This window comes from Pinus tabuliformis, chromosome 6 (assembly GCF_031772625.1).
Source record: "Pinus tabuliformis cultivar Carrire ecotype Pingquan chromosome 6, CPIR1, whole genome shotgun sequence".
Classification (NCBI taxonomy): Eukaryota; Viridiplantae; Streptophyta; class Pinopsida; order Pinales; family Pinaceae; genus Pinus; species Pinus tabuliformis.
The window spans coordinates 977,844,393-977,860,850 of record NC_142292.1 but is presented as its reverse complement, the minus strand read 5'-3'; the positions used below and the strand labels follow the sequence as shown (position 1 = coordinate 977,860,850).

The window sequence follows — 16,458 nt, the reverse complement described above, 5'->3', positions numbered from 1 at the left end:
TATTTCGGCTCGCCGAAAATATCGCGATTTTTGCGAATATCGCCGATATTTCGGCGATATTATCAACACTGTCCGGGAGTGTGACACATGTTGATTTTGGGTAGCATCAGATGTGCTCTAGCTTCGAAATTTTATGGAGGGGCTAAAACACATGAGATCTCCAAGACCCAAAAATTGTTTGGTGAAATTCCACCCGAATTGTATTTTATTAAAATAATTAATATTTTTAATGGGGTTTCTAAGTCTAAACTTAGGAAAATAAAAATATTAATGCGTATTAATGAAAATATGGGTGAGAAGCTTCTAAGTGACGAAGATCAAGTCTAATTTAATCTTAGTCATTGATTAAGGACTTAATCTTAGTCATTGATTCATCAACAAGAAAAGTATAAGAGGAGGCTTGAGCGTCAGTTGGAGATACACTAAGTGGATCAGTCAATTCGATTTTTCTGGGGCATGGTTTGTGTTGAAGTTTCTAAGTTTACTTAGTTAGAAACCCTCCATGCACTTTATCTGATTTATTCCTACCTACTTGTTATTTTCCTTAACAAGTTATTTACAATGTAAATACTGAAAATAAACACTAGTGCATGCTCAACATATTACAAATCAGCAACTAAAAGAAACAAGAACAAACACACCATATGACACCATTATTTTTGGACTAATGTCCCCAAAAAAACCCAATGCAGGAAAACTGGTGCAACTATCTGAGGGTTTTCTTATTAAGCAATATCAAAGTACAATCTAGGTGCCGAAACTGGCCTACCCAACAGAGAATTTCCTTGGCAGTAATACCTCTCAGTTTCTGACAAATCTACTGGCTGAAACCCCGGATAATCCTTCCGACAGCTACTCAGCACCAATCTGCCCCAGAAACCCCAGCGTCTGCCCAATTTGGACTGCGTCAGCCTCTCCTAGCCCAGCGCTAGCCCTGCGTCAGCCTATCTTGGCCTGCATCAGCCCCAGTAGGCCCTGCTTCAACTCTCGGAGCCTCTACGTCAGCTACGCTGGCCCCTCTAGTGCTCTGCGCAGCACTTAGCTGCCTTTGCGTGGCCCTCTGTGAGCACTAGTTGATCCTGCGTCTCTCTCTCTGGCTACTCTGCTGCTCTCCCGGCACTATCTCTGCCTCTCTGTCTCTCTGTACTCAATGCCCCTCAGTTGCTCTCCCGATCACTGATTCTATCTCTCTTAGCAAACCCCGCTCTAGAGAATAGAAAAACTAATCACTCTGGTGTATTCTCCAAGTGACCCCCAAGCCTCCTCTTATACTTTTCCTGTTGACATCTCAACGGCCGAGATTAAGTCCCTAATCAACAGCTAAGATTAGATCTAGCTTGATCCATGTCTTTTGGACCATTCTAACACAGATTCATATTAATACATGTTAATATTTTAATTTCCCTAAGTTTAGACTTAGGGACTCCATTAAAAATATTAATTATTTTAATATCTCCTGATCTGTTTAGAATCTACCCAAACCCTTTTTGGGTATTGGAGATCTCATGTGCCCCAACCTCTCCACCAAATTTCGTGGCTAGAGCACATCCGATGCTACCCCAAATCAACACTCCCTCTTAGCTAGGATTGTGCTCTAGCAATACTCCTTACTGAGTATTACTCTGATCATCCAGCATCCGTACCTGTGCTGTTGCTAGGCCTTCCTGCCCAACATCCTCTGCACTGTTGCATCCTATACTGTTGCCCATGGTTCTGCCACTGCCACTGCCACTGCTGCATCTGTATGACAGCTCCCTCTGCATTCGTGTCGCTGTTAGTCCTTTCTCCCAGCACTGCATCCGCACTGCACCTCCTCTCATCATGTTGCATCGTGTTGTCCACTGCTGCATGTAACTCATTTACTAAGAAGTAAGTAACTGATCTCCCAATCTGACCTCCATGTTGGGCTAGAGACACCCACTGATGCTGAAGCTCCCTCTGCCGCTGACAAGTGCTCCCTCTCTGACCTCTCTACTGCTACAACAACTACCTGCATATCGCACTGTTGCACACCTCTCTGCACCATCCTACACTGGTGTAACACTCCTCTGCCTCTCGCACTGCTACAACCTACTAGCCTCACATTGTCTCGGCACTTCTGCACTGTAACTCTCTCTGTCGCTCCATCCGCATGCATCTCTACCCACATCAGCCAGTCTTGCTACTCATCGGGGCTCCCATAGCAAGGTCTAATCCAAGAGGTTGGGTACCTCGAAGATCCTGCCCCTCATCACCTGTAGTCCGCCTGACTACAGCTCGATGTCTCCCCACTTCTTCTCAAGTGGCGCATGTGCACTCATGGCACAGTCATCGCCAGTCAAAACTTCCTTCTCTGCCCGTGCTGGTGCTGCCTTAGTCTCGAAAGACTCTCCCTTACTCCTCTTCCTTAGACACTGGGTTGCATAATGACCCAGCTCCCCACAATGGAAGCACTTGATCTTGGAGAGATCTTTCTTCTTCCGCTTCTCCTACTTTCCCTCAGATGCTAGGGCCACATCTTCCTCCTCCTGCTTGACTTTGATCCCCTTGCTACTGCTATCCGTCTTCGACTGCCGTCTGATCTCTTCTTGGCGAAGAGCTGCCCACATCTCCTCCCAAGGTGGGAGAGTCCCTCTACCTAGTATACTCCAGACAAATACCTCCCAGTCTTCTGAGATAGCATTCAGGGCTGTCCTCACCATCATCTCTTGATTTGGTGTTGCCCCTATAGCAGTCAATTGGCCTCGAACCTGATTCAGTCGTCCAAGGAAGGTGTCAATCGATTGTCCTTCTTCATCTGATACGACCTCATCTGATTCTCAAGCAACATTCTTCTCTGCACAGAAGTATGCCGGTACAACTTCTTGAAACCCTCCCATGTCTCAAATGTCGTTTCCTTCTCGGTTATATGTGGTACCACATGATCCTTGACCCCGTCAAGGATAATCCACTTGGCCCTCGCCATCGCTTCCTCGTACCTATCATTATCACTGGGGTCGACTGGGACAGCTATTACCTTCAAGGCGAAGTTCTTGACATGATTCCTGTCAAGCACGGACAAGATTCTGGCCTCCCAGACTGCGAAGTTTGATGCTCCGTCCAGTCTATCCTGGTCTCTTACCCCATGTAGTGCCATGATGCTCCTCTACTTCCCTCCTGGAAGTTCTCTATTCCACTCCTCTGAGTCTCTACTTCCCATCTATAAGTTCTCTTCTGGACTCCGTCTAAGTCTTGATTTCCCTCCTGGAAATTCTTCTACCGCTTGTCAAGATGCCCCCTAGTCTGATCGTCTTGTGCAACTACACTACTGATCCGAATTCCTCTGTTAGAAACCCTCGATAACAACTCCTTTGGCCCTGCTCTATCAGGTATTGTTTTGAGTACCTCACGAGCTCCACTCTACAATATTCCTGCAGCCTTCTAGACCTCAACAACTACCTCTCTGTGAACTGCATCAACCCCTCTCTGCCTCATGCTGGCCCTGCGTCACACTTTGTTGGCTTCTGCGTTGCTAGAAACAATTTCTGTCATGTCGGGACAGCGGTTTTTTGTTGCTATTGCTCCGCTCGGCTAATGTCTTTTAGTCCTCCTGTGATCTGCAATCACGCTCTGATACCATGTTTAAGTTTCTAAGTTTACTTACTTAGAAACCCCCCATGCACTTTAACTGATTTATTCCTACCTACTTGTTATTTTCCTTAACAAGTTATTTACAATGTAAACATTGAAAATAAACACTAGTGCATGCTCAACATATTACAGATCAGCAACTAAAAGAAACAAGAACAAACACACCATATGACACCATTATTTTTGGACTAATGTCCTCGGAAAAACCCAATGCGGGAAAACCGGTGCAGCTATCTGAGGGTTTTCTTATTAAGCAATATTAGAGTATACTCTGGGTGCCGAAACTGGCCTACCCAATAGAGAATTTCCTTGGCAGTAATACCTCTTAGTTTCTGACAAATCTACTAGCTGAAACCCCGGATAATCCTTCCAACAGCTACTCAGCACCAATCTGCCCCTGAAACCCCAGCGTCTGCCCAATCTGGACTGCGTCAACCTCTCCTAGCCCAGCACTGGCCCTGCATTAGCCTATCTTGGCCTGCGTCAACTATGCTGGCCCCTCTGGTGCTCTGCGCAACACTTAGCTGCCTTTGCGTGGCCCTGCGTGAGCACTGGCTGCTCCTGCGTCTCTCTCTTTGACTGCTCTGCTTCTCTCTCGGCACTATCTCTACCTCTCTATACTCAATGCCCCTCAACTGCTCTCCCGATCACTAATTCTATCTCTCTTAACAAACCCTGCTCTAGAGAATAGACTGACTAATCACTCTAGTGTATTCTCCAAGTGACCCGCAAAACTCCTCTTATGCTTTTCCTGTTGACATCTCAATGGCCGAAATTAAGTCCCTAATCAACGGCTAAGATTGGATCTAGCTTGATCTATGTCTTTTGGACCATTCTAACACAGATTCATATTAATACACATCAATATTTTATTTTCATTAATATTTTATTTTCCCTAAGTTTAGACTTAGGGACTCCATTAAAAATATTAATTATTTTAATATCTCCTGATTTGTTTAGAATCTGCCCAAACCCTTTCTGGGTATTGGATATCTCATGTGCCCCAACATCCCCACCAAATTTCGTGGCTAGAGCACATCCGATGCTACCCCAGATCAACAATTTGTTGAGAAAATTGAACAAGTGATCTGAGTTGCAATCAGAGGGGCAGATGCAGAGATTTGAATAGGAGAGGAAGTTCTAAGCCAAAGAGTACGTAGCAAAGAGGCAACATGAGCATCAGGGACGCAGCACAGAGGCCTACGTAGCCCAGGAGGGGCTCATGCAGAGCTAACGCAATCTAGAGGGGCTCTTGCAGTGGCAGTGGCAGCGCAGAGTATTCGTCAGTAGTCCGAGATTTTGTTGGAGGAGTGAGGTTCTGAGCCAAGAGGGCTGAACAACAGTCTTCATCCAACAAATCGATCCAGCAGAAGAGGAGACGCAGTTCTCTAGAGGCAAGACGCTGGCCCACGCAGTGATTCCATAGGGACTTCGCAGTGTTTGTCAGGAGGGTGTCAGATCATTCATTGGATCAGCTGTGACTTGGGGAGCAAGGTAAACCCTCGAATGTATTTCTTGTTGCCGTGATTTCTTTGTAAGGTTAGCCGGTTTTAGAGGCAACCTATTGTACTCAGATTCTGCTTGCTTAATAATACAAACCCTCTATCTGTTGCACCGGTTTTCCTGCATTGGGTTTTTCCGGGGATGTGTTGTCTAAAAATAATGGTGTCCCTTGTGTGTTTGTCTCATCTATTGTTTCAGTTTATGATCTGTATGTCAGTGTAGTCTACAGTAGTGTTTACATCACTATTTATCTGATTAAATAACTTGTTGAATAAACTAACAAGTAGGAGATGTTAAACCAGTAACTGCAGTCTGTTTGTAAAGATTCAGAAATTTTCACATGGTATCAAAGCGATTGCAGATCATAGGACACTAGAGCAATTAGCAGAGAAGATCTAGCAAATCCGTTGTAGAGAGGCAGTTGTCCCAAGTGATAGTGTTGTTTCAAAGCTAGAGAAGCAGCTGAAGGGGTGACACAATGCAGGAGTGACGTAGAATCTCACGCAGTGCCTGCATCATCTTTCTGAGCCAGGAGGAGGTGATGCAGTAGCCGAGAGGAGCCCACACAGTGACTGCATTAGCTCTCTAGGCCAGCGCAGAGCCTAAGGGGCTCAGATCAGTTAGTTGTCGGGGCAGTAGGAGCAGTGCAAATTAGATCTGTGGTGCTGGTGGCACAATGTTGCTATTGTTGTAGAGCAGTGTTTGTGGAGACAGAACCGAGGTAGAGGAAGTCACTCCCTTAAAAGATTTCTTGCCAAAGAAATATAGGTCCGGGTTGCTGAGCAGCAGCAAAGGAGGATTGGAGAGGATTGATTCGACATTGTTTCGCAGAAGGATTTCCATGAAGGAAATCAGGGCTCAGAGGGAGTCTAAAGGGAACTTGTTTCTTAGAGGATTTCTAGCGCCAAAGAAATCCAGATCCGAGTTTTGCTGAGGCAATAGCAAAAGAGGGAGAAGAGAACCTGTTCGACACTCATTTGAGAAGAGATGGCAGTAAATGGACTGAGGGATCATGACAGATTGGATGGAGCATCCAACTTTTTCATTTGGAAGGCCAGGATCCTGGCAATCTTGGACAAAATTCGCATCAAGGACCATGCCTTGAGGACGGTTGTTGTTCCGGTCGATGTTGATCCTCTCAAGAAATACGATGAGGCTCAAGCAAAGGCAAAGTGCATGATCTTGGACGGGGTCAAGGATCATGTGGTCCCATGTATTACTGAAAAGGACACAGCAAGGGAAATGTGGGAGGCCTTGACCACTTTGTATGAGGGAAATTCCATTCAACGAAAGATGTTGCTTGAGAACTAGCTGAGATAGTATCAGATGCAGAAGGGAGAAGAAAACGATCCCTTCCTTCTCAAGTTGCAAGGAATTCGAGACCAATTGACTTCCGTGGGGTCTAAACCAGATCTTGAGTTTATGGTCAGGACTTCCCTAAATGCAGTCACTCAAGAGTCAAGACTAGGAGACCTTTGTCCAGAGCATCTTGGGCAAGGCTTCTCTCACCAGTTGGGAGGAGATGTGGGCAGCTCTTCGATAGGAAGAGATCAGACAATTAACCAAGGCGAAAGTAGAGACAAAGGAGTGGGAGACAAGAAGGAGGAAGAAGAGGATACAACTCTTGTTGATTTTCGGTAGCATCGGATGTGCTCTAACCTTGAAATTTGGAAGAGAGACTAAGGCACATGAGATCTCCAAGACCCAGAAATCATTTTGAGAAATTCCACCCAGATGAGGAGTTCTTAAAATAATTAATATTTTTAATGGGTTCCTAAGTCTAAACTTACGAAAATAAAAATATTAATGGGTATTAATAAAGATAAGGGTGAGAAGCTTCGAAGAGACGAGGATCAAGTCTGTTTTAATATTAGCCGTTGATTAGGGACTTAATCTCGGCCATTGATTCGTCAACAGGAAAAGTATAAGAGAAGACTTGAGGATCATTTGGAGATACACCGCCAGATACTCAGTATCTCAAGGAAAATCAATTCTCAAGGAGAGGATATCGATTTCAGAGGGAGAGTTGCAGGGTGGAGGAAGAGGAGGGCATCAGCGACGGGTAGTGACAGAGAAGGAGGTGACGCAGGGACAGTGGGAGACAATGTAGAGAGAGACATAGTCCAGAGGAGAGACGCAGAGCCTATGCAAGCTGACGCAGAGGGACGCAGAGCCACTCAGAGCCACACTGGGCCATGCAGAGTGATGCAAGGGTGACGCAGGAGTGGGAGCAGTGTCTCCAAAGTGTCAAAAGATCTCAAGGGAAAGTCTCAAGTGTTTTCTTTCAGTTTCTCCGTAAAATCATTCTTTGTAAAAGAAATTGTTGCTAAAGATTAATAAAGTCCTCATCTGCTGCACCAATTTTCCCACATTGGGTTTTTCTAGGGACAACTGTCCAAAAATAACTGTGCTGATGTGATTGGTTCTTGTGCATCTATTTTTCTCTGGGTAATTGTGTGATAATTGCAGTGGATTTTATTTTAATATTCACTGAAGGCATTTCTTAAATAACTTATTATGAATAATAAGTAGTTGAAATAAATCAGTTGCTGTAGTAGTATAATTTCAGTTTAGAAATTTTCACAGCTCTCGCATCAGCGGGGCAGCAATGGCAACAGAAGAGGAAAAAGAAAGACATATCCCAAATTAGATGCTTCAAATGTAAGGAACTGGGACATTTCGCCACTCAATGCCCTCGAAGGAAGGGCAAGGAAGAGAAGTCTGACTCAAAGGCTGCTCCAGCGAAAGCTGACAAGGAGGACGATGATGAGGATTGCGCCATGAGTGCTCAAGCATCTCTAGAGAAGAGGTGGGGCGACATTGAGTTGTAGTTAGGAGGACTACATGAGGGCAGGATCCTTGAGGTGCCCAAACTCTTGGATCACATGCGGCTACGAGAGCCTTTAATTACAGTAGCGGAATGACAGGCGTCAGTTGGTGCGAGGGATGATGGAGCGACAGTGGCAGAGCTAGAGTGCCAAAGTCTGAAGCAACACAGTAGAGTGTTGCAGCAGTGCAGGAGGCAGAGAGCAGATACAACAATAGCACAATAGCATTGGAGGGTCGGCACAGATTAGCAGCAAAGGTAGCTTCAACGTCAAGGGGCATCCAAATTGACAAGCATGTCAGGTTTTGGGTTGCTTTTCAGTTGCTTACTTCTTAGCAACTGAGTTGCAGTGCAGCAATTAGCAGTGGCAGTGCTATGGGTAGCATGATGCAACATATTGAGAGGGAGCTGTAGTACAGATGTAGCAGTGACAGTGGCAGTGTCATGGGCAAAAGTACAAGTTGCAGCAGCGCAGTGGATGAAGGGCAGCAGGCCGAGCATCAACATCGCGAAGGACCGATGTCGTGGATCAGTGTGATACTTCTGTTGCGAAGTATTGCTAGAGAACATTCCTCGCTAAGAGGGAGTGTTGATTTTGGGTAGCATCGGATGTGCTCTAGCTCTGAAATTTTGTGGAGGGGCTAGAACACATGAGATCTCCAAGACCTAGAAATCGTTTGGTGAAATTCCACCCAAATTGTATTGTATTAAAATAATTAATATTTTTAATGGGGTTCCTAAGTCGAAACTTAGGAAAATAAAAATATTAATGGGTATTAATGAAAATATGGGTGAGAAGCTTCTAAGTGACGAAGATCAAGTCTAATTTAATCTTAACCGTCGATTAAGGACTTAATCTCGATCATTGATTCATCAACAGGAAAAGTATAAGATGAGGCTTGAGGGTCAGTTGCAGATACACTAAGTTGATCAGTCATTCGATTTTTACGGGGTGTAGTTTGTTGAGAAAATCGAACAAGTGATCTAAGTTGCAGTGAGAGGGGAAGAAGTAGAGATTTGGATAGGAGAGGAAGTTCCAAGCCAAAGAGTACATAGCAGAGAGGCAGCGTGAGCATCAGGGGGGCAACGCAAAGGTGTACGTAGCCCAGGAGGGGCTCAATAGAGTAGACACAGTTCAGAGGGGCTCTTGCAGTGGTAGTGTAGAGTATTCATTAGTAGTCAGAGATTTGTTGGAGGAGAGAGGATTTGAGGTGGGAGGGCTGAACAATAGTCTCCATTCAGCAAATCGATCCAACAGAATAAGGAGATGCAGTTCCCTAGAGGCAAGACGCTGGCCCACGCAATGATTGCGTAGGGACTTCGCAGTGTTTATTGGGAGGGTGTCAGATCACTCATTGGATCAGCGGTGACTTGGGGAGCGAGGTAAACCCTTGAATGTATTTCTTGTTGCCATGATTTCTTTGTAAGGTTAGCCAGTGTGAGAGGCAACCTGTTGTACTCAAATTTTGCTTGCTTAATAATACAAACCCTCTATCTGTTGCACCGGTTTTCCCACATTGGGTTTTTCTGAGGGCGTGTTGTCCAAAAATAACGGTGTCCCTTTTGTGTTTGTCTCATCTATTGTTTCAGTTTATGATTTTTATGTCAGAGTAGTCTGCAGTAGTGCTTACATCACTGTTTATCTAATTAAATAACTTGTTGAATGAAATAACAAGTAGGAGATGTTAAACCAGTCACTGCAGTAGGATTTTTGTTTGTAAAGATTCAGAAATTTTCACAACACATGCCAGCGGAACAAAGAGATCAGACACACCCCACAGGCCTCTTGCAATCGCTTCCCATTCCAAAGGGGAAATGGGAGAGCAAATCGATGGATTTCATTACTAAGTTGCCCATAGTACAAGGCAAAGATTGCATCTACGTAGTGGTGGACCGCTTGACAAAGTATGCTCACTTCTTTGCCATCCCATCCCGGTACTCGACCTCACAGGTGGCCGAATTGTTCTTCATGGGGATGTTTTGGATACATGGTCTCCCAAAGACCATTGTCAATGACCGGGACAGCGGGTTCATGGGTGGGTTTTGGCAGGAGCTATTCCGGTTGGTGGGTACTGAGCTCACCTCGAGTACCAATTACCACCCTCAGACCGACGGGCAGACGAAGATAGTTAACAAGTGGCTGGAGGGCTACTTGCGTAACTATGCGACAGGTCAGCGGAGAGTATGGATACAGTGGCTACACTTGGGTGAATACTGCTAAAACACTACGCACCACATGTCTATAGGTATGTCACCATTCTGAGCTTTGTATGGTTATGATGCATTGTTTTTCCCTGACATTATATTCAGAGACAGCAAGGCCCCAAGTGCAAAGGACTGGATACAGGAGAGCCAAGATATCTTGAGGGCTTTAAAAGACAACATGCGGACAACCCAAAACTGGCAAAAGTTTTATGCAGACAGGGGCAGAGTTGAGAGGCAGTTCGAAGTAGGGGACTTGGTGTTCTTGAGGCTCCAACCATACCAGCAGTCTACACTCAAACAGAAGGGGGCTGAGAAGCTCAAACCCAACTTCTATGGACCATATCGTGTCACTCGAAGGGTGGGGGAGGTAGCATATGAGCTGGAGCTACCCCTGGGGAGCCGAGATCACAACATCTTTCATGTTTCTTGCCTGAAAAAGGCACTGGGACAACAGGTTACAACAACTACAGAGTTACCCCCTATGGACGATGAGGGGCATTTGGTGCTGGAACTAGAGGCAGTTTTGGATACTAGGGAGAGGCATTTGCGTAACAGGGTCATCAGGGAGTTTTTGATCCAATGGAGGAATCTACCAGATGAGGATGCCACCTAGGAGGGGGAGCAGATACTACAACATCCTTCATTGCAGTTGCTTGAGGACAAGCAACGTTTTGGTGAGGAGGACTGTGATATTCCTACTTAGTATTTTACTAAGTAAATATCAATTTTGCTCAATTTTGGTTTATTACATGGTTACACTTAGGAGAAGTGGGCTTAGAGGACCCACATTTGATTTTTGGCATAGGAGGCACTCCAACATTAGAGCTAGTTGAAAGATTGCAGCCTTGGTGGAGCGTGGGGGCCACAGTCCACCACGAGGGAATTTTGGCCCACATGGAGAGTACGCTCTCATTGGAGCAGAATTGATATAAGGAATTCAATGTGGGCCCACATCGGCAATATTGGAGGCAATTTGACAAAAGGAAGGGGGGACTCTCATTTTTGTTCATCATATATCATTTCAGAATTTGTCTCTTGACATAGCACGCTTGAGCAATGAGCCAAGTTTGCATGTGTTGTTCAACACACGGGTGTTTCCAAGCGAAGATCCTAACCCTTGCTTCGGTGGACTTCGAGTGCCAGCCCAAGGAGGGATTTCTACTTACTTCCGATTCATACCAGCAACAGTGAGGCCATACTATAGCAGAGGGGAAGCTACAGCGGCGCAGGGACTGTGCAGTCTTGGGTAGAGTCACTTCAAGAGGTTGAGGAGTGAGTGGAGTTTGAGGTGGAAACTTGGAGGGAAGGCCTGGGGAGCCTTCTAACAGGGATTGCAGGAATTTTTGGGGCATTTAGCAGCAGATTCTACAGGTGGGTCGATTTGCCCAGCAGCAGAGCCACTCAAGCCAAAGAGGGTCGAATTTCCAGGGTCAAGCTTTGGCCAAACCCTTTGTGGGTTATTCTGAGTTTATTGAGGAGAGGTCGGGATTAATTTCCTGGAATTTTCTGAGCATTGGAAAAGGCCCTAGGAGCAGATCCTTTCAGGTAGTAGCACATTTCTGGGCAACTACAGTCCAGTACTTGGGCAGCATAGGAGTAGTTTGGAGGAGGGTGTCTCACTTATCATTTCGCGCTTTGCTAGCTTGCCTAGAGCAAGCGCAGCTGCACTCACTCTAGCACCTTATTGTACACCCATTTTTCATTAACAAAAAGAGTGCACAACGCAGTATTTGGTCCCAATTTGTGGTTTGATTGCTTTTTATTGCTTCATGGTGTTTTTGTCTATTTTTCTTTGGATATTTACTGTTAATTTTCCCTTAGGGATATTACATATTATGACTTATTAAAGCATGGGTTTCATACTTGGGTCATCATTTTATAGGTCAAAGTTCCCATTAAGGACTTCTAGGTTTTATATTGAGTCATTAGAGTCATTGTCCATTTAATAAGACCCTTCTTGGGCTTTTGAATCATGTAAAAAGAATTATTATTGATTCAAATATGTCATTTGTCACCTCCACACCAAGTCGACCCTTGCCTGATGAAGTCGGCCTACATAAGCGCAATTCGACCCACAAGAAGGCTATATATAGAAGTGCATTTCAATCCATTTGCTCATCCACTTAACAAGTTCGATATACATAAGAAGTGCAAGAAAAAGTGCGAAGTTCCAAGATAAGAAGGAGAATTGCAGGAGAAGAATAAAATCAAAGTTTTGGGCTATCTCTCTCTCTTTCCTACAAAGTTGCTGAGGTCAAAGTTCTGCGGTTGCTGGGGTCGAAGTTCTGCTGCTACATAGGTCGAAATTTTGTTGTTGCTTCTAGGTCGAAGTTGTTGCTACTAGGGTCGAAGTTGCTGCTACTAAGGTCGAAGTTGTTGCTGCTAAGATCGAAGTTGCTACTGCATCAAGGTTGAAGTTGTTAATAGATCGAACTTTTTGCTGCTATTAGATCGAAGTGTTGCTGCTAGGTCGAAGATATTGCTGAAAGGATATCATCTGCAGAAGAATGGAAGGGTTGACTTGGTGATTGGAGGAAGTCTATCTCTAGGTCAAAGAGTCTTGGATTATCTCATAAAACTATAGAAGGGAGAGTTGACTAGGTTTTCCCCTAGATAGGGGTTTTTCCCCTGGTTGTCTGCCTACATCTGGTGTCCTTGATCTCCGTGTTATGTTTTGGTAATTGCTTGATGAACTAAGATAAAAGAAGAACACAAGAAAGTTAATAAAAGCATAAGAATATCACAAGTAATTATCAACATAAAGAAAATCTTTCTGCCTTTCTGATTTTCCAACACTGCACTAACCTACCTTCTTGAGGATCATGGTTCCCATCCCATGCATGCCTACCTAGTTATCCCTTGAAGGAAGGGGAAAACTCCTACCTCGTTCACTCACGCACAAAGGAGGGCCTGCTCCCCCCCTAAAGAGGAATGGTTATTATTAAGCAAAGGCTTAAGGAAGCTAGGGACCGACATAAAAGTGACACAGACACTAAGATAATAGATAGGGACTGAGGATAACGAAGTTTTCATGAGAGTAAGACCCTCTAAGAGTTCCTTCAGGTTTGGCAAAGGAACAAAGTTTTCCCCCAGATTCATTGGACCGTTCAAGCTCTTGGAAAGGATCGGACCAGTTTCTTACAAGCTTCAGCTGCCATCCCATCTTTCTACAAACAATGTCATTGAAACAACATAGTTTTGTGTGTCCAATATATGTAGAGGAAACGGTCATGTCGTTGGGAAAGAACCTGAACAGCTTCTTTCCTAGAACTGAATCCTACATTTATTTGCACGATCACACGCCAATCTATCTTTAGTTGCCCAAAATATGCTACTAGTAAATAACTACTCAATTGGCCAAACACAAAAACACCTATTCCACCACCTAAATAGAAGCGAAATAACACCACTAGATACCCAAAAATGAAATGTCACCCTTTAAGCTGCCAAACATGAAATAAACACCCAATGGCTTCCATTTGTGAATCTCCCGTGCAAGACTATAAATCTTGCTCTGAGAATTCTTTTTCCTTTATTGGGGTGAATGTTTCAATTGATCACTAATTCAAAAATCCCATGTCTGAATGGTAGTGCTGTTTAAACCAGCAGTAAGACAGCAACCAACAGAAAAATTAACAATACTGGGAATAAGCCACAGAATCAAATTGTTTATCTGCTGCCATTTTGGTTCCTTGACTGAAGACAATTGAAATTGCACAATTTACCACATTGCTGTTTCTTACACTGGATGAAAGGCTAGAAATTGCACGCTTCTGCAAACTTCCAAAACCTTTCTTTCTGATAGGACCTTTACTTTTGCTGCTCCAAACTAAAGGTACTAGAAGAATTCCCCTTTTGACAAGATCATTGCGAAACTTCTCAGCTCTTTGAACTGCTCTATTTACCACATCTTTTGCCCCTGCCAAAATTACCTGCAGACAAACTTCCCTGAGAATCCTGCATGAATGGTGGTAATATTAAATTAAAAAACATCAAAAGACACCAGTCTCAAAAAAATTGAATCCGGTTATGAAAATTCTCACAGGACGAGTTGTATCCCGTAACTGTACAAGCTCTACAACACGATCAGTTGATAGGCGCAAAGGCAACCTTGAAAGAGTTTCATCCCGGGAAATTTGGGCAATTTGTTCCTCTTCTTTCCTATTATCCCAGATGAAGAGTGCCACGAGTATGACAATACCTGCAGAAAAGAGTTTGATTAGATTCCATACCAAGAAAGTCATTGTGCACCACTGGAAGTTGAATATCTATCAGCCAGTGTTCCTGGTTTCAAATTGAAATTCACTTTTGATGTCCAGGAGAACTACAGTGAAGCCTCATTCCTAGCCTTTATGTAGACAACAGAGATACATCAGCATAGTTTTAGATGAGACACCAAAGTTAAATCTGATCATGGACAACCCCAAAACCCCCCAGATTCCTAAGCAAGATCATGATTTTAACACTGACCATTCAATAGTTGTTGACAGTGAGCAAGAGAAAACAAGAACAAAATAATTTAAGATATTTCATGTTTATTAGGCTTTGGGCTCTAATGTAGATCTATAATGTGGCAAATTATCCTATCTTTTATGTTTGAAGATTATGTGTGAAAATAAATGATCTGAGTATTTTGACTTCTTTTTTATTGTTAGTATTTGTTCAATTTTCAACCTTTGGAAAAATGAGAGGTATTATTTATGTATGGATAGAGTTTTTGCCAGTATTTTTAGTTTGGGGTCAGGAGTTCAAAGCAATCATTTTTTGGTAATTTTATAAATTTGTTCAAGTGTTCATTATAGCACTCATGTCTTGGATTGCAATATTTTGAAGCCTATGTAGGAACAGTTCAAAAAGATTCAGGAGATGCCTATTATCATTCCATCCTTTCAAGTAAACATATTGTCACTATTGGTACTTTTGATTTAACAGCTTGTACCAGCTAAAAGAGTTAACACAAAATAACTCGTCTTTTACACCTTCCCACTTTCCCATCTAGCTTTCTAGATTTTAGATCAGGTTTGTAGTTAATGCTGCACAAACATGTCCTTTATTTGACATCCTTGTGCCTTCAACTAGTTTTTGTACAGCCATGCATAAGAATATCAATGCAAATGCAAAGACACCAAAATACACCATAAAAACATTAGAGGATAGCATGATTAGAAAAAAAGGAACAGATATTTTCATGAGAACAACCAAAGATGAAATAGTAGTGGTTCAGGCACACACTTATGGCAGCCATACAACTCAATTAATGAAGCTGTGCTACATGATGATACAGAAAACATGCTCTTCATAGAAATTGCATTACAAGTATATTTCAGCTTCCCCACATTTATTACTGGGATGACCTAGAAATCAGTACACATGGATATATATATATATATAGATATGAAGGTGATGGCTGGGATTTCTCCCCATCAACACAAAGTTTCTTGTTGCCCCTTTAGGGTCACTACCTTAGAGACACACTCAGTGTAATGTTACTGCATTGACGAGATTCCTATTCCATCTTCTCAACTCTGTTGACACCTAATCCGAAACGGATGAGGTGAAGCCGGACAGTCATCTAGAAGATGAACTGATCCGTTTTTGTATATGTATAAATAATAATAGTTGAATGAATAATATCACTCAGTTGTTTTGCGCTCATTAATTTCTGAGCTAACCTGGCCTGACATGGTATCAGAGCACAGGTCCCAGGTTCCAGAAATAGCGTAACTCCTCTGCTGCCTCATGAAACCTCTACTCCCTGGCGCACCAGCGCTGCATACGCTCTCTGCTATTCTGAATGGCCTGACATCGCTGCATACGCCCTCCCTTTCCGCTGGTCTTTTTTTTGAAACACTAATTGCTCATAACGCTGCGTTGAGGTCTGTTCTAGGAAGAGAACGAAGGTCTCCGCCCGGTTACCAATACTATCAAGGAAGAGAACGGTAAGATGACTGCGTTTTATTGTAAGATGACTGCCGTTTTTTATTGAAGCTGCGTTAATGTATTGAAGCTGGGTTAATGTATTGAGAGCTGCGTTAATGTATGACCACTGCGTTAATGGTGTGCTATTGAGACCTGCGTTTAATATCAAAGCAGTGATATATATTGAGACTGCGTTTTTTTGAGCACGGTCTTAAGGTTTTTTTCTCGCAGAACTTGTCCGCTGCTATTAGAGATACCTTTGCTGGTTCGAATAGAATATATATGTGTTATTGGATGTTTTTTATTGGAAAAACTTGTGGATACAATAGCCAGCTCGAGGGACTTTTAAGAATGGTCACGTTGATACCAATATCTATCTTGCAGCAATAACACGC

The 16,458-nt window shown here is 43.5% G+C and overlaps 1 protein-coding gene across 8 annotated transcripts in view; it reads right to left on the bottom strand.

The window, feature by feature from the left end:
- LOC149262266 (protein LOW PSII ACCUMULATION 1, chloroplastic-like) overlaps nucleotides 1–16,458 on the bottom strand; it is a 428,465-nt gene that overhangs the window by 195,659 nt on the left and 216,348 nt on the right. For 4 of the 8 annotated variants that reach the window (XM_089423821.1, XM_089423853.1, XM_089423857.1 and 1 more), the window contains exons 5-6: nucleotides 14,210–14,345; nucleotides 13,870–14,101 (exon numbers count right to left, since the gene is read on the bottom strand). In XM_089423821.1, coding sequence (XP_089279947.1) covers nucleotides 13,870–14,101; nucleotides 14,210–14,345 — 368 coding nt within the window. Of the gene's footprint in view, nucleotides 1–13,869; nucleotides 14,102–14,187; nucleotides 14,346–16,458 lie in introns of all 8 variants that reach the window. The other 4 variants (XM_089423839.1, XM_089423849.1, XM_089423831.1 and 1 more) reach the window with 3 other exon arrangements.